This window comes from Tiliqua scincoides, chromosome 8, assembly GCF_035046505.1.
Source record: "Tiliqua scincoides isolate rTilSci1 chromosome 8, rTilSci1.hap2, whole genome shotgun sequence".
Lineage (NCBI taxonomy): Eukaryota > Metazoa > Chordata > Lepidosauria > Squamata > Scincidae > Tiliqua > Tiliqua scincoides.
In genome coordinates this window covers 1,003,905-1,027,529 of record NC_089828.1, presented here as the reverse complement: position 1 = coordinate 1,027,529, position 23,625 = coordinate 1,003,905, and the positions used below count along the sequence as shown (strand labels likewise).

Genomic DNA, 23,625 nt, shown 5'->3' with positions numbered 1-23,625 from the left:
ACTAACGCCTCCCTCCACGTCCAACCAGGTCTCCGTAATGCATACCAGGTCGGCTTTCTCATCCAGAATCAAATCCTGGATGATACAGGTCTTATTATTCACCGACCTGGCATTCAAAAGTAGCAGCTTCAGATCCAGGGACTCACCGCCAAGACCACCAGGCATCCGAGAATTGGGGGAGGGACCAGAAGGGGAGATGATCTGCCTGTGATTAACTCTCCTTCTCCTGTAATGGCCTGTCCGACCCCCACCGCCATATCTCCCCTGGCCCGTCACTCTCTTGATAGTGGCACCCTTCCCTTCCCCTGAGCTCCCTCCTGAGAGCACACACATGTGGCGAGGCCCGCCTTCTGAGACTGGCCTGCAGGCGGATCCTCTGCTGTAAAAACAATTGTTGCTCCTCTCTCCCCTGCCTCCACCGACGGGGAGGGTATCCGACTGCTGCTAGTTGGTCCGCTGACGGAGAGGGCACCTGATCTTCCGGGCACGAGCCCCAGGCCAAGAGCCCTTTGGCTCTTGCCCTTCGGCTCGCGCCTCTGGCAAGCCCAGCAAGCTGTAAAGTACCTGGGGAGAGGGGAGGAGAGCAATCAGGCAGGCCTGCAGACTCCACCCCCCAGCCAGTCTCCCCAGCTGGGCCTGATGGTCCCTTCCAGAAACTGCCTCTGGAGAGCAGCCTCTGGCAAGCCCAGCAAGCTGTAAAGTAATACCATCATGTTATATATCAATCAATGCATAATTTCATGCAAAATGCAATGAAACTAACTGCATTGAAATATCTTTGTTCTATCAAAAGGTATAGCCAAAAAAACAGTGGGGATGGGACGATGGCATATCACCATGCCCACCACCTGGGATGTTGCCCCACCCACTGCATGGGGTGACGTACTGGCCTCCTGTGCTGGGTAACGCAAATCCTAGTGTTGCCATTGAAGGTTTTAGAGAACGGGAGGAGCAGAGGTTGGTGCATAATCATTATTTGTCATGCTACCTCAAGTATGAGGAGGTCTTGGGCTCGCCCTCCATGATACCTGTTGTGGCAATAGAATTACTGACTATGTCACCTGTTGTTGGCTTTGGGGAATATATGAATCTATGGGAACCAGCCCATGTAGTGGCAGCTGTGTACTGTTATGCATATTTTTCTACACTTCCAATGGTCATCAAGAGTATTTTCTAGTGATGTGAAGACTGTAGTGGCTACGGCTTCATGCAGTGAACCCAATGCATACAATTGGCTCTTCCAATGGAGCAGCCACTGGGTGGATGCAGTTTCAGGTGGCCTCCATATATGTGTATGAAGCAGGCTCTACTTTGTATTGCAGGTGGCCTCGGGTAGCCTCCGTTCATGTGTATGAAGCAGGCTCTCCTTTGTATTGCAGATGAACTTTGTATTCTGTGAAATGCCTGTGACTTGTGTTGTTACTTTTATTTGCAGCAATGATCTTATATACCCTGTATGTGTTTTTAATAGGCGAACTGTGATTTTGGCAACATAATTTACTTAGAAGATTCCCAAGTTTCCTGTATTTAAGAATAAGTGGCATCCTTCAGAGGTGAGTTTCATGTCTGGAATGCATTATTTGAGGGAGGCACCAAGAATGACCCTGAATATTCTGCAAACTGTTGCCAAACACTATTGCCTAGGTTTCCAGGCTAACAATCTTGCAGTGAAATAGAAATATGTACAGTAGGCCCCCCTTATCCACAGACTTGGCATCTGCAAATTTGAACAACTATAGACACAGAGCCTACAGCTGGAGGACCTTGGAGACCTCAATGATGCAACCAGAAGTGCCTTTCAGTCACGTTCAGGAGGTCTTCTGAGAAGGTCTGTAGGCCCCACACGACCTTTGGAGGGCAGATTTTATTATCTGCAGAATTCAGTATCTGGGGGCGGGGGGTTCTGGAACGGATCCCACTGTGTAAATATAATGGGCCCACTGTATAAGTACAATCCTGATCCCAAAATTGTAGCAGAACATTGGTATGTCAATGTTAAGTATTAACCTTTTGGCAGAATTTTGGGGAAAAAATTGTTCTTTATGTTCTTAGTTGTGAATTTTGAACCTAAGCCTGATGCCTTGGTGAAACAGATCATGTCCCATCTTAGTTCTCTGGGTTCTCACTAGAGTTTTCCTTTGAGCAATTGATATTTTGTCGCAGGTAACAAATTCTGGGAAAATCCTGAGGCTTAAAAACAAGAGAAACTACAGTAACCAATTTCACTTCTAGTTAGTAGTCAATGACATGCTTGTTAATATTTAGTTTTCATAGTTGCCTCCTGTGGTTCATGTCACAGAATGCCTCTGTCACAGGGTACTCCATCAATCTCTCCTAAGATGTCAATCTCTGTGTCTTCAGTAAAAAAATTTTTTTGTGGGGCATGGGTTTGTGTGTGCATGTTCCTATGTATTGTTTTCCACTTCTTTGACAGCTTTTTTTTTACTTAATTGGACTTTATGTTCTTGCATCTTGTTACAGTCGACTTTCCATTTAGAATTGGCACAAGAATTGTTCCTCTTTCTTGTTCACCCATATTGGTGACTTCGGAATCATTTATAGACACCCAACATCTTTTGAACAGGAAAGTATTTGACTTGAACTTATAAGACAGGCAGCCCCCTGCTTCCATGGTTTCCATTTCCATGGTTTCATTTATGCATGGTTTACAAATTCCCCATCACTTAAATGACTTATCTGTCTCTAATTGCAACCCTCCTATTGCTATCTCCTGTGTCTCACTGTCTCTGCACTGGAAACAGGAAGTGCTAGTAGGAAGAGGGTTGAAGGGTTGAAAACAATGTGATGGTTAACCCGCTTCCTGTTAGCATTTGCAGACTGCAGGACACAGGAGACAGCAACAGAAGGACCTCAGTCAGAAACAGATAAGTCATTTGTGTGATCTGCTTTTTTGTAGGGTTTGCTGTTATCTGCAGTAGCAGCTGGAACCTATTTCCCTGTGGATATGGGGGATGCTTGTACTTTTGGGTGTGGGTGGGGGTTGGGTGTGATTTTTCTTCAAAATGCTTCGATCCTCCAAGTGTTCTGCTTTAGAATCCAGAGCTTCTTTGGGTATATAGTTACAGTCTTTAGAATGGATAATCTGAGCATGCCCCAAGTTGATCTTTTTTTATGAATGGTATTGTACATAAAAGCATTTCTAAAACTATGCTTAATAAAAGGTGACTGTACTTCATTATAAGAGTACTTTAGCATGTTGAAATAGCTTCTGAGCTTTATTTTTCTTAGATTTCAAGATGAATGGCATAATGGAAACCCCTGAGCTGCCGGCAGTGTTTGATGGGGTGAAGTTGGCTGCTGTAGCTGCTGTTCTCTACATTATTGTACGCTGCCTGAATCTGAAGAGTCCAACTGCCCCTCCTGAGCTCCTTTTCCAAGACACTCCTTTGTCCCGCTTCCTGATCAAGTCATGCCCTCTTCTGACCAAAGAGTGAGTGGTGGATATATTAAATGATTTTACATGTGTTTATAATTTTAAGTTTGCATGCATAGAAAGATTTTATGCTGAAGCTAAAAAGTATGGTAAGTGCAGAGATTTGTTCCTTTTTCATTCTACTGCTAACTTTATTTTTCGTGTTAAAATTTAAGAATCTGCTTCACAGTTGCATAATTTAGACTACCCTGAAAAGTGAGGATGGAACATGTTTGGAAATGCATGTATCGTACAAGTATGTTGAATAGAGAATTGATTGCTAGTCCCTATCCAGCCTGCATTCACTGGCACACCTGGGTTTGCTGCCAAGTCACATGTGGGAAGGCCTAGTTTGGTTATGTCTGGTGAGGCAGTGCCATTTGCAATAACTTTCTATCTCAGAAAATCTTGTCAAACCACATTACTTGAAATGGTTCAAAAGTGTTTGAGATGTATGTGTTTGATTCCCAGGCATTAATTAATCAAAACAATCTACTGGAGTCTGCAGTTACTGCACAAAGATGAGTGAATCACTCACAGTTGAAAGAATTGTGACTTCTGCTTGTTAGGCAAAGCAAATGCCGTATATACTTGTGTACATTAACCCTGAAAACATGGGTTGACTTATACATGGTTTAATACAATAAATGCAACTTCTAAGAGCAGCTGCTTGGTGAGGTGGGGGTGGGACTGAGAAGCAGGATGCAGAGGATGGGAAAAAAGAAGTAATTTTACTTGCCAGTAATTGTTCTGAGGCAGCAACAGAAAGCAGGAAAAAAAAAAAGGTAGCCATTTTAGCTTCTTCTTGTTTGGAGAAGAAAAGTGAAGACACTTATGGGAATTCTAGTCCGTATGAGGAGTGCTGCTATGGAAGTTCAGCATTATACTGACAAAGCCTACAACTCCCATAAGCACCTTCATCTCCTTTTCTGTTTAGAGAAGATAAAATGGCTCCTTTGTTTTCTTTTTGGTTTTTTGCTGCTGCCTCCGAATAACTTATGGTAAGTCATTTTCAAATAATTTCAAACCCAAAAATTTTACCCATCACTTATATGAGGGTAGTATAAAATTCCATGATGTTTGACTCAAAACTGCCTGAATTTTTTTAATCTTCCTGTTGCTTAGCCCACAACTACAAGGCTACTTGGTGTACTAGTCTACCTTAAGGTTCAGAGGCAGTAGGTCTTTGACTAACAGTTGGAGGGGGAGAGCAACAGCAGGACACAGGCATGCCATTATATCCTGCTCGTGGGTTTGCACCTGACTGGCCACAGTGGGAAACAGGACTAAATGTGCCTTGGCCTGATCCAGCAGAGCTGGAGACCTGTACAGAAGCACAGAAGGAAAGGGATCCCCCGGGCCTCAGAATGCCTTATATGGCATAAAAAAGTCCCTTCTGGTTTCCCTTGGGAAACTGAAAGTAGCACTTTTTTAGCCTGATGGCCATTTGGAAGACCGCAGAGGCAGCAGGCAGACATACATTGCCTCTGCAGTCTTCAGAAAGCCATCTGGAGGTGTCCAGAGTGCAGATTTGATTATCCGCGATTTTCTGTATCTGCGGGGGGTCCGAGAACGAATTCCCTGTAGATACTGAGGCCCCACTTGTATTTGGAGAGTCAATATGCTTCATTTACAAAGTTACTTGAAGATACCTCAGACAGCTGGCTACTCACTTTACCACTGACCAAAAGGTCAGGGGTAAGGAAAAGGCGCTTGTGTAGGGCGCGCAGCCCTCCACAAGCGCCCTGGATCCTGCAGAGCGGAGGTCCGCAGATCCACCTCCCTTCCCTCACCCAGGCATGTCTCCAGCCCGCCCCCCTCCCCGTGTCACACCTCCCCGTCATGCCGCCCGCCTTCTCTCCGTCCCCGCTGGCCTCCCCCCGGAATGCCTGCTCCCCGCCCCCACCTGCCGTTCTGCAGCCAGGCTGTCCGGGAGACTGCCAAGCCGCAGAACCTGGGTGACCGCCCCGTGCTGGCCCAGCACCGGCCATAAGGGAGCCTTATGGCACGTTTGCGACTATGCTTGGTGGCACAGAGCCGTGCCACCAACCACAGGATTTGACAAACTCTGAAATCAATTTGGCATCTTTTTGTGCTAATAGTACTGATGCTGAAACTGTTGATCTTAAAATCTGGTTGTAAAACCTTCATGTTAGCATTTTGTAGGCACCATTTCTGTTCATAAGACTGTAAATGCTCTTCAGAAACCTAGTCTGAACTGCAGTGCTAGGAAAATACTGTAAGAGCTATTTTAATTTTAAATTTTGTATATTTTTTTACTAATCTGAGCAGCAACATCCTTCTGGAGCATTAATTTTGTACCCTTTTCATCATTGCTTCATACTTATCAATGATCAGCGTTTGAGCATCTGCTAATAATTTGACTGAAGTTAGTTGCTGCTTAATAATTGAACTGTCATGCTTCAGCAACATCGAAAAGGTTTTGTTTGCACTGTACATCATCTCCTTCAGAACCTGTTGGAATACAATCTACTGCAGTGGCAAAAAGAAGTAATCTGAGAGAGCTGTTGAATGAAACCTGACTGCCGACTTCTGGATTTGCTGTACAGCCCAATACTTGTCATAATTTTGTGCGGGAAAAACCTTGTTTCCTCTTTCTCCCTGCCTCTTGCTCGTCATCCTCTCTCCTTCCTGTCTATTTGAGCCTTGTTGTGCAGGTGTGTGCCCCTTAACGACCTTCCAGCCAGTGACGGGTCACATGTGACAGCTGCCACTGGTTATATAGTTGCACCCCTTCCCCTAGCCTCCAAAGGTGAGGGGAGCTCTGCTCCCCTCACTTTGGAAGCTTTTCTGAGTCTCGCAGAGGTCCAGGAAAGCCTCTGGAGGTGAGGGGAGTGGAACTTCTTCAGAGGTTTTGCATTACATCAAACCCTGCTTGATGACAGGGATGCTGATCTGCATCCCTGTCATTAAATGGCACACAGCTGTTTCACTTTTATTTATTAAATGGCTTATTGTCTTAGTTTCTGTGTGCCCCTTCCTTCTTTCCACCTCCCCTCAATCTCCTCTGCTGGCTGGGCAAAGAAGTACTTTTTGTAAAGTGTTGGTCCTCTTATGTTTAGCTGGGGAGATCAGCTGTTCCTTCAGTTGCTCCTTTTCCTTCAAAAAAAGTACTTCCTGTTCACCCTAGCATGGTGATTTTTTTTTCTAGTGGTTTACTGTTGTGTGTTCTGCTTGTCTTTAAGACTGACAGCCCAATCCTGTTGTTGTGTTGCATTGGTGCAGGCCCTCTGCACCAGTTCCTGAGTGTTGCCAACATGCCATAAGGCATGTTTGTGTTGACTTGAGAGCCAACCACACTAGCACAACAGTAGGCTGGTGTGCATCTGCACCAGATCCAGTCCCTGCGCTGGCTGGAGCAGGTAAGATTGTGCAGGGGGTGAGAGAGGGTGGGAGGGTGGCATTTTGGACAGGAGAGGGCAGAACAGGGGAGGGTCAGGCCCAGGGGTGTGTGATTGGTGGCAGCAGTGTGCACCATATACTAAACCCCACTCTCAGGCCTCAGAGCCCTACACAGGCTAAATAGCTGGCGCAGATCCAAGTAGCCCCATAAGGTAGGCTGTAGTGTTAACACAGGGTAAGGGGGAAGTATCCCTATACCTCGAGGTGACCACCAGCCTTCTACTAACCTGCATTGGATAGTACAGCATGGACCATGTGGCCTGGCTGTACCAGTGCAGGTTAGGATTGCACTGTGAGTTGTTTTTGGGACAAGGAATATTTTTTATTTAGCTTGTTTAGCCTTGCTAAATGTCTTCATTTTTTGACTGAAAATAAGCATAGGAATATTCTTGCAGCCCACTCCCATGCACATCGCCACAGAAGCACATCCCATTGAATTCATTGGGGCTTTTTCTTAGGTATGTGTGTTTAGAATTGCACCCTTAATAATGTCCTCTGGACTTTCCTGTTTCTACAACACTAAACCTGCAAATGTTTCTTTTAATGAAGAACTGTTCTTTTAGTTGTTCTTTTTACAGCTAGTTTACAGTTAAGTGCAAAGTACATGGAATTTTAATTGCTGTACTTTGCATGGAATTCAAAAGACCTTATTGGGACTTAAAGGATTTTTCATGCTTCTTCTAACTTGATCTGTGGTTTTTAAAGGACTATTGGAAGCAGAAGGTGAAAATACATGGACAGGTCAACTTGTACTCTCTAGTCTATTAGTTTGTCTTGCAAGGTTTTAAAAAGGAGGATGTAATAATGACATATAAGCAGAGTATAACTGAAGTTGTGTCACTTCATGTGGAAAGATCTTTCCACTTGACCAGTATTTACATTATCTGTTCTGCTTGCCCAGGATCAGTCAGTAGTGAACACGCATAATGTAGTGAGTTTAAAAAATTTCTTTTACTGTTATAGAATTGCAAACAGCACAAGATAAATGTTTAAATGCCTTTGCTGTGGGCAACACAGAACAATAGTTAAGCTTTGATAAAATACTTTAATCTGCCAAGCTGAGTTTTTTGCATGCTACATTAAAGTAGTATCTAAAATGGTCTTTGCTTACTCACTTTTGAGTTCAGCATTCAGAGTTCTGTGAATTGGAGTTCTTAGAATTTTGGAAGACATGTTAGCCCTGCTTGTGCTTTTAGTTGGAACACAACTGAAGTTGGAATTCCCAGGTGAATATAGAACTCTGTAACATGTGCCTGTGTAGGAGATCTTGAGAAGCTTCATCATATATTAACTGCCAGAGGAATGCATTCGGCAGTAGTGTCACTATGGTTTGCATTACCCAGTGCAGGAGGCCGGCGTGTCATCCCCACAGTGCATGGGACCTCCTTCCATGCACTGGGAGGGACAACAACTTGGCTAGTGGGTGTGGTGATGTACCATCATCCTACCTCCGCTGGTTTTTGGCCATACCTTTTGATAGGATAGAGATATTTCAGAATGGTTTGTTTTATTGCATTCTGCTGTAAATTACGCATCGAATGGTGTATAACATGATGGTTTTATTCCTACAAATTGCGTTTTTAGCAATTTTGGTCACTAGTAGTGTCACTCCCCTGTGCGCATCACCTGGTGCAGGCCGCACCCATGCACCCCCTAGTGACGCCACTGTATTAGGCAAAACATAGTGCCAAAGCAAGAAGAGTTTCCTACAGGTGTGCATAAAACACCTTGATTAGGCAATGAAAACAGTGAGGACAGAAACAATCTATTGGGGAAATATAGCAGAAAGTTCTTATTGCTCACCTGAAAAACATTGGTCATTTCTAACAGTTTTATTATTCTTCAGGAGGGATCTGAAGGCCTTAGGAGTGGACCTCAACAAGTAGGAAACCCTGACCTCTGAGCGGCCCGCTTGGAGGCAGGCTGTGCAGCATGGCCTTTCCCAGTTTGAAGAGACACTTGGCCAACAGACTGAGGCAAAGAGGCAAAGAAGGAAGGCCCATAGCCAGGGAGACAGACCAGGGACAGACTGCACTTGCTCCCAGTGTGGAAGGGATTGTCACTCCCGGATTGGCCTTTTCAGCCACACTAGACGCTGTTCCAGGACCACCTTTCAGAGCGCGATACCATAGTCTTTTGAGACTGAAGGTTGCCAACAACAACAATAATACATGTCCAGTTACGAAAAGTGTTGAGTTTTAGTACATTCAACCTGATCAGCATTCTTGCCGAGTTAGATTTTACTGTGAGGCAGTTGGATGTGAAAGGCCGTTGGATGTGAATATTATGGTGCAGAAGCACAGGTGACCCTTGGTCTGGAACAAAGGATATTGCTTGTTTGACTTGGTTGAGAAAAGGACTTTGTATTGAGCAGAAATTGCTCACAGCCGATAAACCGCTCCCCAGTGACACTTGTATGAATAAAAATAGTTAATTATCTTCCAGACAGCATTGTATACCTCTTCGGTACAACTTTGCACTGTTTTTGCATTTCACTCCCCAGCACAGAGCAACTTTAAACATTGGAAAGGTGCAATATAAACAAATTCTTGGTGTGAGAAAAATAATGAACCAGAACATGGAAGAACTGCATGTTAGGTTTTTTTCCCCACTAGGTTGCCAATTGCTTTACATGGTAAAGGAAGTGTAGAAGGTACTGAAATGCTTTTAAGATTTACAAATGTCTCACCTCTGTGATTGGTGAGAACAATAAGTTAGTTCCTGCCCTTGTTACATAAGTCCTGTTTCTCTTTGAGAGAAAGCTTTGTCCACATAGTGAATAATCCTTTTGAACACATAGCATTGTAGATGACTTGAGCTGTCATTTAACCTTGGATCTTCTTTTTCAGCCATTGGCCCATTAAAATCATTCTATCAGCTATCTGTGGTTCAGTTGTCATCTATGTCTCTACCATACGTAGCAACATTTTTAACTGATCTGTCTTATGTCCTGAGCAGTTAGCTCTTTCAACTGGGCATGAGTTGAATCAGAAATGTGGTGTGCAGGAGTCTCAGTGTTGGAACCAAAGCACCAAGAGCTCTAGGCAAATACCCAATATTGGGTATTAGCACAAGGTTATGGGTCTTAGCGGGATGATAACATTGGTGTTCATGGCCAGTGCTTGCTTCAAGGTACAGTTGAATCTGTGAACCTCAGATTCACTCTGTGTTATGCCATGCTGAAGAGGCAAATGTTTTCTTGCTGGTGGAGAACATTGCATTCTAGAAAAGTTAGGTTAAAATGCTTAAAATTCTGGAGGCAGGCACAACCTTAGGTCCTTCACGCTACATATTTGCTGGGTTTCTGCCAAGTTCTGTCAGTTCCTAATCTGATTATGGATGACTATATAAATCTCTCATTCTCTAAGAAATTAGTAGTATAAGCCTATGCATATTTACTCATTCCCCTGGGGGCTGGGGATAAGAATAGGCCCTCAGTTTGCTGTACTTGTCGTAAGAGGCGACTAAACAGCTACCGGGTAGTTGGGACACGTTAGCCTGGGAAGGCAGCTCATCTGAGAGAAGGAAGACTCTGATCCCAAACCTCCACTGCCTTGTGGCTACATCCAGTTATGGAAAAGGCTTCAGGAGTCAACCTCGAGGCAAAATCTGGAGCCAGAGTCCGTAAGGGATCCCCTATGGGATGAGGATGGGGAGGTTAGAGAACAACAAGACAAAGGCAGGGTAGGAGAAGAAATTGGGAAAGGTAGGGATATGGGATGTGATAGACAGTTTGGCACAATGAGAGGATGCGGGGACAAAGGAGCGAATAAGCAGCCCATCCTGGGGCATTCCGTGTATAATTGCTTTTATGCGAATGCCCGAAGTCTACGAGCAAAGGTGGGAGAACTGGAATGTCTGGTGACAAGGGAAAATATTGACATAGTGGGCATAACGGAAACCTGGTGGAATGCGGAGAATCAGTGGGATACCGCAATCCCGGGCTATAAACTCTACAGGAGGGACAGGCAGGGGCGTGTTGGAGGTGGGGTGGCCCTTTATGTTAAGGAAGGGATAGAATCCAGCAAAGTAGAGATTGAAGGTGGGTCCGACTCCACCGTAGAATCTCTGTGGGTTAAATTACCAGGCTTGAGCAGCGATGTAATACTGGGGGTGTGCTATCGTCCTCCAGACCAGAAATCTGATGGGGACCTTGAAATGAGGAAACAGATCAGGGAGGTGACAAGGAAGGACAGGGTTGTAATCATGGGGGACTTCAATTATCCTCATATTGACTGGGTCAATTTGTGTTCTGGTCACGATAAGGAAACCGGATTTCTTGACGTGCTAAATGACTGTGGCTTAGAGCAGCTAGTCATGGAGCCCACCAGAGGACAGGTGACTCTGGATTTAATTTTGTGTGGTACGCAGGACCTGGTTAGAGATGTAAACGTTACTGAGCCATTGGGGAACAGTGATCATGCTGCGATCCGTTTTGACGTGCACGTTGGGGGAGGAATACCAGGCAAATCTCTAACAAAAACCCTTGACTTCCGACGGGCGGACTTCCCTCAAATGAGGAGGCTGGTTAGAAGGAGGCTGAAAGGGAGGGTAAAAAGAGTCCAGTCTCTCCAGAGTGCATGGAGGCTGCTTAAAACAACAGTAATAGAGGCCCAGCAGAGGTGTATACCGCAAAGAAAGAAGGGTTCCACTAAATCCAGGAGAGTGCCCGCATGGCTAACCAGCCAAGTTAGAGAGGCTGTGAAGGGCAAGGAAGCTTCCTTCCGTAAATGGAAGTCTTGCCCTAATGAAGAGAATAAAAAGGAACATAAACTGTGGCAAAAGAAATGTAAGAAGGTGATAGGGGAGGCCAAGCGAGACTATGAGGAACGCATGGCCAGCAACATTAAGGGGAATAATAAAAGCTTCTTCAAATATGTTAGAAGCAGGAAACCCGCCAGAGAAGCGGTTGGCCCTCTGGATGGTGAGGGGGGGAAAGGGGAGATAAAAGGAGACTTAGAGATGGCAGAGAAATTAAATGAGTTCTTTGCATCTGTCTTCACGGCAGAAGACCTCGGGCAGATACCGCTGCCCGAACGGCCCCTCCTAACCGAGGAGTTAAGTCAGATAGAGGTTAAAAGAGAAGATGTTTCAGACCTCATTGATAAATTAAAGATCAATAAGTCACCGGGCCCTGATGGCATCCACCCAAGGGTTATTAAGGAATTGAAGAATGAAGTTGCAGATCTCTTGACTAAGGTATGCAACTTGTCCCTCAAAACGGCCACAGTGCCAGAAGATTGGAGGATAGCAAATGTCACGCCTATTTTTAAAAAGGGAAAGAGGGGGGACCCGGGAAACTATAGGCCGGTCAGCCTAACATCTATACCGGGTAAGATGGTGGAATGCCTCATCAAAGATAGGATCTCAAAACACATAGACGAACAGGCCTTGCTGAGGGAGAGTCAGCATGGCTTCTGTAAGGGTAAGTCTTGCCTCACAAACCTTATAGAATTCTTTGAAAAGGTCAACAGGCATGTGGATGCAGGAGAACCCGTGGACATTATATATCTGGACTTTCAGAAGGCGTTTGACACGGTCCCTCACCAAAGGTTACTGAAAAAACTCCACAGTCAGGGAATTAGAGGACAGGTCCTCTCGTGGATTGAGAACTGGTTGGAGGCCAGGAAGCAGAGAGTGGGTGTCAATGGGCAATTTTCACAATGGAGAGAGGTGAAAAGCAGTGTGCCCCAAGGATCTGTCCTGGGACCGGTGCTTTTCAACCTCTTCATAAATGACCTGGAGACAGGGTTGAGCAGTGAAGTGGCTAAGTTTGCAGATGACACCAAACTTTTCCGAGTGGTGAAGACCAGAAGTGATTGTGAGGAGCTCCAGAAGGATCTCTCCAGACTGGCAGAATGGGCAGCAAAATGGCAGATGCGCTTCAATGTCAGTAAGTGTAAAGTCATGCACATTGGGGCAAAAAATCAAAACTTTAGATATAGGCTGATGGGTTCTGAGCTGTCTGTGACAGATCAGGAGAGAGATCTTGGGGTGGTGGTGGACAGGTCGATGAAAGTGTCGACCCAATGTGCGGCAGCAGTGAAGAAGGCCAATTCTATGCTTGGGATCATTAGGAAGGGTATTGAGAACAAAACGGTTAGTATTATAATGCCGTTGTACAAATCTATGGTAAGGCCACACCTGGAGTATTGTGTCCAGTTCTGGTCGCCGCATCTCAAAAAAGACATAGTGGAAATGGAAAAGGTGCAAAAGAGAGCGACTAAGATGATTACGGGGCTGGGGCACCTTCCTTATGAGGAAAGGCTACGGCGTTTGGGCCTCTTCAGCCTAGAAAAGAGACGCTTGAGGGGGGACATGATTGAGACATACAAAATTATGCAGGGGATGGACAGAGTGGATAGGGAGATGCTCTTTACACTCTCACATAATACCAGAACCAGGGGACATCCACTAAAATTGAGTGTTGGGCGGGTTAGGACAGACAAGAGAAAATATTTCTTTACTCAGCGCGTGGTCGGTCTGTGGAACTCCTTGCCACAGGATGTGGTGCTGGCGTCTAGCCTAGACGCCTTTAAAAGGGGATTGGACGAGTTTCTGGAGGAAAAATCCATTATGGGGTACAAGCCATGATGTGTATGTGCAACCTCCTGATTTTAGGAATGGGTTAAGTCAGAATGCCAGATGTAGGGGAGGGCACCAGGATGAGGTCTCTTGTTATCTGGTGTGCTCCCTGGGGCATTTGGTGGGCCGCTGTGAGATACAGGAAGCTGGACTAGATGGGCCTATGGCCTGATCCAGTGGGGCTGTTCTTATGTTCTTATGTTCTTAAGGCAGTTCATGGCTGAACACAGTCACGTTCTGGCAACTCCTGTGACGCCGCTGGAACCAACCCTATTGGCTTCTGCCTTTCCATTGGACCATTTCAGCGACATGGAGAGGGGGGATTTGCAGCATGGGTAACAGTCTTATCCTCCATATCTACTTTACCCAGGCTTTGCGCACTGGAGAGGACACTCTGTTCCACAACACTATTCAGAGTGTGATACCATAGTCTTCCGAGACTGAAGGATGCCAACAAAAAAATATTTACTCAGAAGGCAGTCTCACTGTGTTCAGTGGGGCTTACTCCCAAGTCAGTTTGCATAGGATCACAGCCTAAGATTTTTCCTTCTGAATAAATTGTATAGGAAGCTTTTGTCTTGTTTCTTTAAAAGCTGCACCTTTTCCCCCTAGTTCAATTTAATAAAAGCATCAATTTTTTTTCCTTGTCTGTGTAAACTCATTTGGAAGCAACACAGTATCAAACTTACTGTTAGTAGCCATTGAAACTTGAGGAACTATTATTGGTTGAGTTTTTATCACTTACCTATTTGGCTACTGGTAACATCTTTCAGACGTTTTTTAATGTTAAACTGTGTTTTGACAACTCCCTTGAAGAACAGGTCTCAAAGCTCTACTGAAAACAGTTTTATATACCTGCAGTTGGAACATAAATACCAATATATTTTTGCAATTGATAGGTCATTTGAAATATTTTACCTATTACTCAGCTCACATAGTAAAGAATTATATGACTATAAGGAGCACGAATGGGTGGATGTAGCACTTTTTACTGGAGTAGGAAGTGGCAGATTATTTGGAAACTGAAATTGAATGCCTGTGTCATTTTTTATGTATCACACATTCAAGCAGTCGACATCATGTACTCATCATTTGTATCACTGTTGTAGATGCTGCCAAGGCACTGCTGTATATATTCTGGGATTGTTAATCACAGGACTCTTAAGTGCCTTCAGTGCACCAACGTAATGTAGCTAACTACTGAAAACACATTCTGGAAATTAAAAGGCTACAGTCAAACTGCTCCAGAAATGATTAGTACTTCCTGGGTTGGTGTGTTAATGTCTAATTAGATAATTACTAAGGGGCTGTTAACTCTGTATGAATAATTATTTTGACAACACCAAATATTACAGAGGGTATGAGGGATAGGGTTGAGGGGCAAGACTCCAGACTGACTGTCTTTTGGCCACAGGCAAAAGTTTTGCGAATAATGAACTCTTGCAAGAAGAATAGTTGGCTGCTACTTACAGCATCATTATGTCTTCTGATAGGCAGGAAATGAACACCCTATGCTCCCTGGGCCCTAGGGGTATAGGTGTGGGAACCTGAACTGCAGTGCTCTTCAGCGTTCTTTGGCCTCTTCTCTCCTGGTTGAACCACATACTCCAGCTTTTTGCTATTAACTGCATGCCATAACCACAGGCATGTCTGTCTAGTAGTAGGATGGAGAAGGAAGCATGAACAATTTAGATTGTTGAATTTGTAGGACCTGCATGTGATGTAATTGCGACCAGACTCTAAAGTGCTATAGAGCCACAGTAATTTTTGTAATGAAAATAATTATCTTTGTTCTTTGCTACAGTTCAAGAAATGAATGCTTCAATTTAAATACTTACTGTCTGATCAGTTGACCAGGTTTTGTGGGGATTTTTGTTTTATGGGTTAAATGCTAGCCCTCGAACTGGTGTATAGTAGCTGGGTCCCTTCAGGAAGAAAGGTGGTGTATAAATGAAGTAGATAAATAGTAGCTCTCAAAGCAGCCAAGTTAATATGGGTTAAAGTATCTTGTGATTCGCTTCATAATTTGTTCTTGCCAAATATAGTATGTAATATATATAGTTGCAGTACTGTTTTCTGTAGGGGCTCAGGTTCAGTGAAGTCCTAGTGTCATAGTGAGATATAAGTATTTCTCAGCAGAGAAGCATACTAAGTTATGTGTCCAGGGCTCCTTTTCTCCCAGTGACTGAGTAATTCTCATGACTTCTGTATTGGCACTAAGGGTGGATTCTTCCTTTTTGAGTCTTGTACTAGGCTTCTTGATATGACCTTTAAAAAGACCCTTTCTGTGCAGCTTTTGTCTCTCGTCAGTTAATTCCTGCCAACTCTGCTGGTGTTACTAAAATAGATAAAACCGTCATCTTCCTGTCCTCCCCCCACCGGGCCATTTTCCTCTTTATTACACCCGGAGCAATAAATTGGAGATAAAAGGCCATCTGCTTTGGCACCAGGCTGTACCACTTTCCTGATAAGCATAGCGTGCAGATGCATGTTCCTCCCTTTAAAGGAAATGCTGTTATAAGCATTCCTACCTGTAATGAAGCTGCCTTCTAGAGCGTTTTTCAGAGATCACCAAATCATACTTTATGCAAGATCAACAGGACAGTGGTCCAGATCATTTTATGATATCTATAATCTGTTCATATCTGGCACAAATTGGGCAGTTTATTTTATTTCCTCATTTTTATAAGCGATTCTCTTATTTGGTAACACTGTGAAATATTTCAGTTACTGACACAGAGCTTATGTCTTGTTTTATTTTAGAATTCTTCCCTTCTTTTTCAGCTGATAGGGACTCTGAAGCAGCTTGCACAGTTTAAAAATTACATAAAGAGTCAACAAGCAATCGAAAACACCAGAACATTTAAACCTTTAATGTGTTAAGCAATTACATTGGTTGGTTCGTGTTTTTATAGGTACATTCCGCCTCTGATCTGGGGAAAGAGTGGACACATCCAGACTGCCCTTTATGGAAAAATGGGGAGAGTAAGTTCGCCACATCCTTACGGACTTCGCAAGTACCTCACAATGCCAGACGGGGCAACAGCAACTTTTGACCTCTTTGAAGCACTGACTGACCACTGTGTTGGAGGTTAGACAAACAGTTATATGGTTATAGCTCTTTCTGACAAGAGGCTTGAGCAAATATCTGGGGAAAACTATACTGCTAGCTCGCAGGCTAGCTAACTCAACTACCACAGGCAGTCCAGGGTGCCACTGATTTCATAATTGTGGACCAAGTTTAATGGTTCTGTTCATGACCAGCCTGTTTACTTCGGGAGCTGGTACTACTATGAACTGTGTGCAGAAACATATATATTTTTAAATCCAACTGTTAAGATGTAGTGCTTCATGGTCTAGATTTCCATGTTGGGAAATGGGCAGGAAGTGCTATTCCTGTGACCCATAAAGAACATACTGCTAAGGATTAAGGTCTCTAAACAAGCTGTTTAGGATGTAGGATTTCATCATTGTGTGCAAGGGCTTAATTAAATGTGGAACCTCCTTTTTGAAAAGGAAGAAAAGTTAATGTATTGGAATTGAATCACCCTGATTGACTTGGTTCTGCCCTCCCAAGGGCTAGGCATAAGGGAGCCTTCATTGTGCTAGTGTTGAAATTTGGTCAAGGTCATAGCTACAATCTGAGAGTATTTGAGATACTTTCAGAATATCCTATTTGCCAAGTGTGCAAGGATTAGCTCCAACTTGCCAACCACCCCTTTTCTTCACTCAATGAACTGTAAGACTTCTTTAGATACTTTGAGGTTGCATTATTTTCAGTAGTTACTTTTTTGCTACCTAACAACTCTGATTTGTTTGTCAGAAAAAGCTTAGCTGACCATTTCAAAAAGATATTTTGCAGATAGATGTATACATACAGGTTCCTGATTTTCTCCATCTGACACGACAAAGTCAAACCCTCTTATCAAGTGCTTCTTTTGGTTATCCTTGGAGACCAGTTGGTGCCTCACTGTAGTGAAAAATTGTCTGAGTCAAGCTGAGGAAATAAAACTTGTGAAGATTTGAAAGTCAACATTTCATATCTGAAATGCCTTATACTGTATGTCAGAATAATTTCTGATAGAACAAACCCAAGTGATGTATCTGATAGAGCTTACTGTACTTTTTTGCTTTCTCTTAAATTCTCCTCACCAACTTTTTTCACTGTACGGAAGATATCACAATGGTTATCTGCCCTGGAATAGCCAACCATAGCGAGAAGCAGTACATCCGCACCTTTGTTGACTATGCCCAAAAGAATGGCTATCGATGTGCTGTGTTAAATCACCTTGGAGCCCTTCCAAACATTGAGCTGACTTCACCACGCATGTTCACTTATGGTAAGTATTTGTTGTTCCTTCTTTCTCCCCTTTCAGTGTGTGTTTAAGTCATTGGGCTGAATAAAGTTCTCCTACAGTAAGACATGTATTAGAGTTGAATCATAAACCAATCAGTGCTTTCTGAAGCTTCAGAATTTGATCGATGAGAGACATTGACCCTCTCCATTAATAGCCAAGCCAAACAACTTATTTCTCCAGTTTACAATAAGAAAAATTAGTCTTTCAAAAAAGGTATTAACTACTAAAGCAGAAGCAGCTGTTTGTGCCATGTATTTATAAATCTTGCGTTCAAGAGGGTTTTTAATGTTTCTCTTTATTAGAATGTTGGAAAGCCTTGTTGCACAGTCATTTGGCTTGAAAGCAAAAGTGGTAGGGAAAGAGTAATGTCTTGCAATGATAGTTAGAATATGCTATCTGATGAGCAGATTAGACAATTCTCATATCGCAATGTCCTGTCATCATGGGGCAGAAGAAACATGTTTGAGTGCACTCTCCTAGGAGGTGAGCAACTCTTTGGACAAAAATGGTTGCAAGGGCAGTCCTAGCAGTCCTTACATTTCTGTTTTTAGCTGCTCTGTTTGCTTGGATCATATTGCAATATAATTGAGTGATCCACAATTTGTCATAATGACTGCAAATCCTTTGTGGAGCAGGTGAGTGCAAAGCTGATGTGTATCCGAAAACAAGCCATTTAACTGTTGTGAACCTGTTGGCTCTTGCCAGTTCTTGTGCCTTGTTTGTGATGAGACTATCCAGAGTGGGGCCTTTTGCCTGGCAGCTCTTTAATAGCCACAGTTGTCTTCAGTCTCGAGAGACAATTCTGGAGTGGTATTAAGCAACCCAAAACTGCCACTGTCAACTCTTTGCTCCCCACCTCCCTTTCTTTGGGGAGTTGTATAATGTTCGTAAACAAGGCTTGGGGAAAAAAAATCTCAGGCTGAGTTTTCATATCTTCCAGAGTGTACAATGCAGCTGCTCTCTTTCCTGCTTTGTTTTAACTCCTCAGCAACAGCAGTGAGACATATTTCTTTATGGAAGCATGAACTTTTAGGGCAGTGGAAAGGTGCCACAACTCCACATAGAGTTCCCTTCCTGGCCCACTGATGGAGAATGTGGTATGACCCCAGCCTCCCTATCCTTCTAATAGAAAAGAGATCCTTCCCTAGAAGAAAAATGTGACCGCGAACAGTTCACAAGCCTTAGTGCAAAACTAGGCATTTTTGCCTCCTTCAGAAGAGAAGGTAGATGGAAAAGCAAATGTGACCACTGCATCCAAGGTTGCAGAGCATGCTGCTTCACAGTGACAGTAAGGACAGAGGAAAATAAAAGATGGAAAGGGAAGTTGCAACTTCAAGCTCTGAAAATGGATCTGGTGAAGGGAATGTGAGGTAAAAAGGAAATTGCAGTCAGTTCCTCAATGTGAAATCTGCTTACCAAGCACTGACTTGCCAAGATCTCTGTGCCCTCTGCTGTGCTGTGCTCTGGATGTCTGACACCAGATATGCTAATGTGTGAGACTGTAATTCTTTGGATTCCCAAGGGCTGCCAGAGTTGCCATCTCTTGGCTGAGGTCTCCTGGGGTTTTCTGAAGATATGGCAGAGTTGTATAGCTTTGCCTTGTGCGCCAGGTTTAGCAAATTTTACCTGTAGCCATAAACAGCCCTGTTTCATGTACTGTCCCTAAAGTAGATACTTGAGGAGGGTAGGTGGGTGGTTGGACTGTGTCAGAAAAAAAAGTTGCATTAAGACACACCCTGTTCTTGCTCCTGCTTTCTAATATTTTCATTTGCTACATAGCCAATCAGTATGTGTAAACACTTGATCAGAATATTTTCCAAAATTAGTGATAGAATTGCTATTGCTTTCCCACTGGTCTGACACACTTCCATTAGTGGAAGGCTGCAACTCATATCAACTTTACAAAATGTGCGTGGATGTTTCTGTGCTCAACTAAGAAAACATTCTATTCATGTTGCACTCTAAACAAGGATGGTGATGCAAGCTACTTATTCCCCCCACCCCATTCTTAGTTGGGGGGTTGGGGGAAACCATGTGGACTATTTAGTTGTAACCTCTGGCTGAGGTCACATGGCTTGTGGGGCATTTAAAAGATTCTCTTTGATCCAGTGTTTAAAAATTGTGCCATTAGAATCTCAGTTCATATGACAGTAAAAAGTTCTTCAAAAAATTTATATGAGTGTCAGCATTTAATGCTGTATACCAAAAATGCAGATGTGTATGATGACCCTGGTAGAATGTTTTGAGGCTTTTAATGAATCTGTGACTTACGGATTGCTTGGTCTTCTCACTGTCCTTCAGGTTGCACCTGGGAATTTGGAGCCATGGTGAATTATATCAAGAAAACCTATCCCCACACACAGCTGGTTGTAGTGGGCTTCAGCTTGGGTGGAAATATAGTGTGCAAGTATTTGGGAGAGAACCAGGGTAACCAGGAGAATGTGCTGTGCTGTATCAGTGTATGTCAAGGCTACAGTGCTTTAAGGTAAACTTACTTTTGGACTTTAGTCCTATGCAAGAGGTAGATGATGTTTACTGGTGTCTTTAAGAGCAGGGTGCACAAGTCGTTTCCACAAACCGTATGCTGATCTTATTGATCTCTGTAGTTTGTGAGAGATTAGCTCTGTCTCCACTGTCCTTGCCCTCTCCCAGGCCCAATCCTTCCCTTGGTCCGCCTATTCTTCTAGTGTTGGAAATTTGTTGGGGGGAGGGGGATTTCTGGTCTGTGTTGAAGACTTGCTTAAGTAACTCATATGTTTGCTGTAATCCTAATTCAAACTTCTAGTGCTAAGATTTGGCTACTATGCTTTTTATAGTCCAGGCATGATCTAAACTGGATTAAAGCCACAATCCACAAGGAGGGAAGTAGTGCTAGACTTCACCCTCTTATGCAAATGCATTTTAATGCTAGAAGCCTTCCTTGTAACAAGATTTAGGGTGTGCTCATAAGGCTTGCTTATTTGGAAGTTCCATATACTGAAAATACAAATAACATTTTTTAAAAATCCACCTCTGTTAACTAGCTGCATTTGTACCCTAATTTAAAAATCTAATAGTGGCCAGAATCAAGGGATTTTATATATGCATGTAACTACTATGTAAGTCCTATGTAAGTTTGGAAAAAGGGAACCTAAGTGTTAGCTGTACTGTTATGCTAAGAAAATGTCAACCCCCATATTCATAGAACACATCTTGATTCAGCCCTGGAACAACAAGTGCTTAAGACTGTGCAGCTGCAGCAGCATTATGGCAGGATTAGATCATTACCAAAAGTGAGAAGATCAAAGATTGGAACAACACAAGCATAACATAGCATGCCTTCTCTCCCTCCCCCATCCCCATCAAATTAATTTGAACCTGAGAACTAAGGGAAGTGCGAGGGCAATTATACTTTCTGGGTGGTAAATCTGGCACTTTCCACTGTCTACAAACAGCACTGCAAGATTATGATACCTGTTTGGTATTTGTTTGCATTCAGTTGGGAGGTCCATGAGTCACTAGTAACAGGGAAGTAGATGTTGGTAAGGTGTGCAAAATTTTGTATGCATAGAGTTTGTGTATTCTGTTGCCTCAGTGTTTCTTGTCTCTTGAAAATCTATTCTTGCCTTGTGTTCCATCTGGGAATTTTTGCTACTTTTGTTCCCCCTGCTGGCTGAATCTGTTTATAGCAAATCTCAGTCAGGCATTGCTGTGCATTTGATAGTCAGTACAAAACCCATACCTGTTATGTTTTTGGTAATTCATGATCATCTCTTGGAAGAGTTCAAATCAATAATATGAAATGCTGTTATCTATTTATAAATCACTTTATTGTTTTGGCCTGCTTTAATAACTGGTTTTTGGTCATTCTTTTTAGGGCCCAGGAAACCTTCATGCAGTGGGATCAGTGTAGGAGATTTTACAACTTTCTCATGGCAGACAACATGAAGAAAATAATTTTGTCTCACAGGTACAGATCTGCCCTATATATTCTACATGGGCCTTGGTGTCAGGTGACTACATGCTGTTCACTTTCCACTGGTTGGATAGCCAGTAGAGAAGCATATGTAACAGTAACCTTACTCTGACTTCTTATTGAAGAAGTTGATTGGTGTTTTTCCTTGAGATTGGAAATTGAATGAACTCAAAAGAGCTGGTGTCTCACACAATTCTAAAGTAGCCTCTGCAAACAATGTAACTATAGTTGCTCTATTGCTTCCTATCCAAGAGAGCAAGGAAAAAAATTTGTAGCACTAAGGGCACAATCCAGAGGATGCCCTTGGCCAGTGCAAGTCCCTTATGCCGGCCAAAGAATGTCGCGAAAGTGCCATGAGGCACTTCTGCGATGACTCTGGAGGAGTGAAGCCAACCCAAGCCCCGTTGGGTTGGTGGGAAGGTAAGCCTGTGCTGGCCGAGTCAGGCCGGCACAGGGGCTGGGGGGGCGCATAGGGAGGGCAGGAAGGAGGCATTTTGGGGTGGGGGAGGACAGATGGTGGGCAGGTCCTTGGGCAAGCAGCAGATGAGTGGGGGTGGAGCCAGGATCCAGCACTTGTGCCAGATCCTAACCCTGGTGGCAGGCAGCCTGGAGCAGCTCTAGGCTGTTTGAATCTTCGCCACCTCTTGAGGTGGCGCATATCTGAGTAGCCCCATTGGGGCTGCTGCAGCGTTAACTGGGAATTCCCCTTGTCCAGGGATGAGCCACATTTAGCTGTAACCCCGCGTTGGATATGGGGCAGACCAGACGGCCCCCCCCTTTCCAGCATGGATTAGGATTGGGCTGTAAGACTTTTCTTAATACATCCTGGATAATTGAATATTTTGACATCTTGTTAGATTAAGTTAGATACTCTTTCTATTGAAAGCACCTTAAACTGTAAGCATGAGCAACCTTGTACAAATTTAAAGGACAACTTGTTAGCCTTATCTCCATAATAGATCTTTTGTGTGTAGAGCAGACTCCCAAATGTATCTTTCTCCTCCCTTACTCATAGGTAATGGTTAGAATCTTTAGTTGGCTCTACAGTTACCCCTGGAGAATAAAAATTAATATGTTTCTCTGTCTACAGCTTTTTTTTATTTTGTTCTGGGCTCTGTTTATCTTTTGCTGTTGGGGCTGTGGCTCACTCATGTAATCTCTCCAGAATCTAAAATATCTTATGATAAAGATCCCCAGTGAATAGGCTGGTGCTGAAGTAACCTTCTAAATGGCTTATTTGGATGACCTAATGATTCCTCACTAAAATGAAGAGAACCAGATGGAGATGGAGCAGCTACACCCAGGATTGTTGGTGTAATTACCAAAGCTACACATCTGTAGCCTGAGGCCTCAGACTTCTTATAGTCTGAAGCCATAGTCATTTGCAAATTTCAACAGCCATGTCCTCTGTGACTTCCTTTGAGTCAATTTTCAACACAGTAAACCAATGTGTTCTTAAACAGTTACATTCTCAAATTCTTTCTTTTGGAGACACTTAAAACCTTCTAAAGTCAAACTCCCAAATTACATTTTCTACAACTATTTCAGGTATGATTGAGTCAAGATTAAGTACTTCAAGTCCCAGTGACTTCAGTGTCTTCCACTAAAACCTGTTGCTCTTGTTAGTTATATCTTTCTCCAACATTCTAGGAATTCGTGGTGCTGTATGATTTCTCTCCTGCCCCCACTTTACTTTTTCCTTAAGCTAAGAGATAAATTGCTGATTTGGGTTCATTGAGCAAGCTTTATGGCTGAGTGAAGATTTAAACCTGGGTCCCTCTCATTTAAGCCAGTGCTCTAACCATTACCTTAACACATCTTATGGACTTCCACTTTGACTGGATTGCACTCCTGGAAATTGACATGAAATA

General features: G+C 43.4%; 1 protein-coding gene across 1 annotated transcript in view; it reads left to right on the top strand.

Moving 5' to 3' along the window:
• Positions 1-23,625, top strand: part of ABHD2 (abhydrolase domain containing 2, acylglycerol lipase) — a 50,196-nt gene that overhangs the window by 13,044 nt on the left and 13,527 nt on the right. Inside the window, exons 2-7 of the mRNA XM_066635794.1 lie at positions 1,472-1,553; positions 3,250-3,451; positions 16,357-16,532; positions 17,617-17,781; positions 20,101-20,284; positions 21,656-21,748. Coding sequence (XP_066491891.1) covers positions 3,258-3,451; positions 16,357-16,532; positions 17,617-17,781; positions 20,101-20,284; positions 21,656-21,748 — 812 coding nt within the window. The 5' untranslated portion in view covers positions 1,472-1,553; positions 3,250-3,257. The remainder of the gene's footprint in view (positions 1-1,471; positions 1,554-3,249; positions 3,452-16,356; positions 16,533-17,616; positions 17,782-20,100; positions 20,285-21,655; positions 21,749-23,625) is intronic.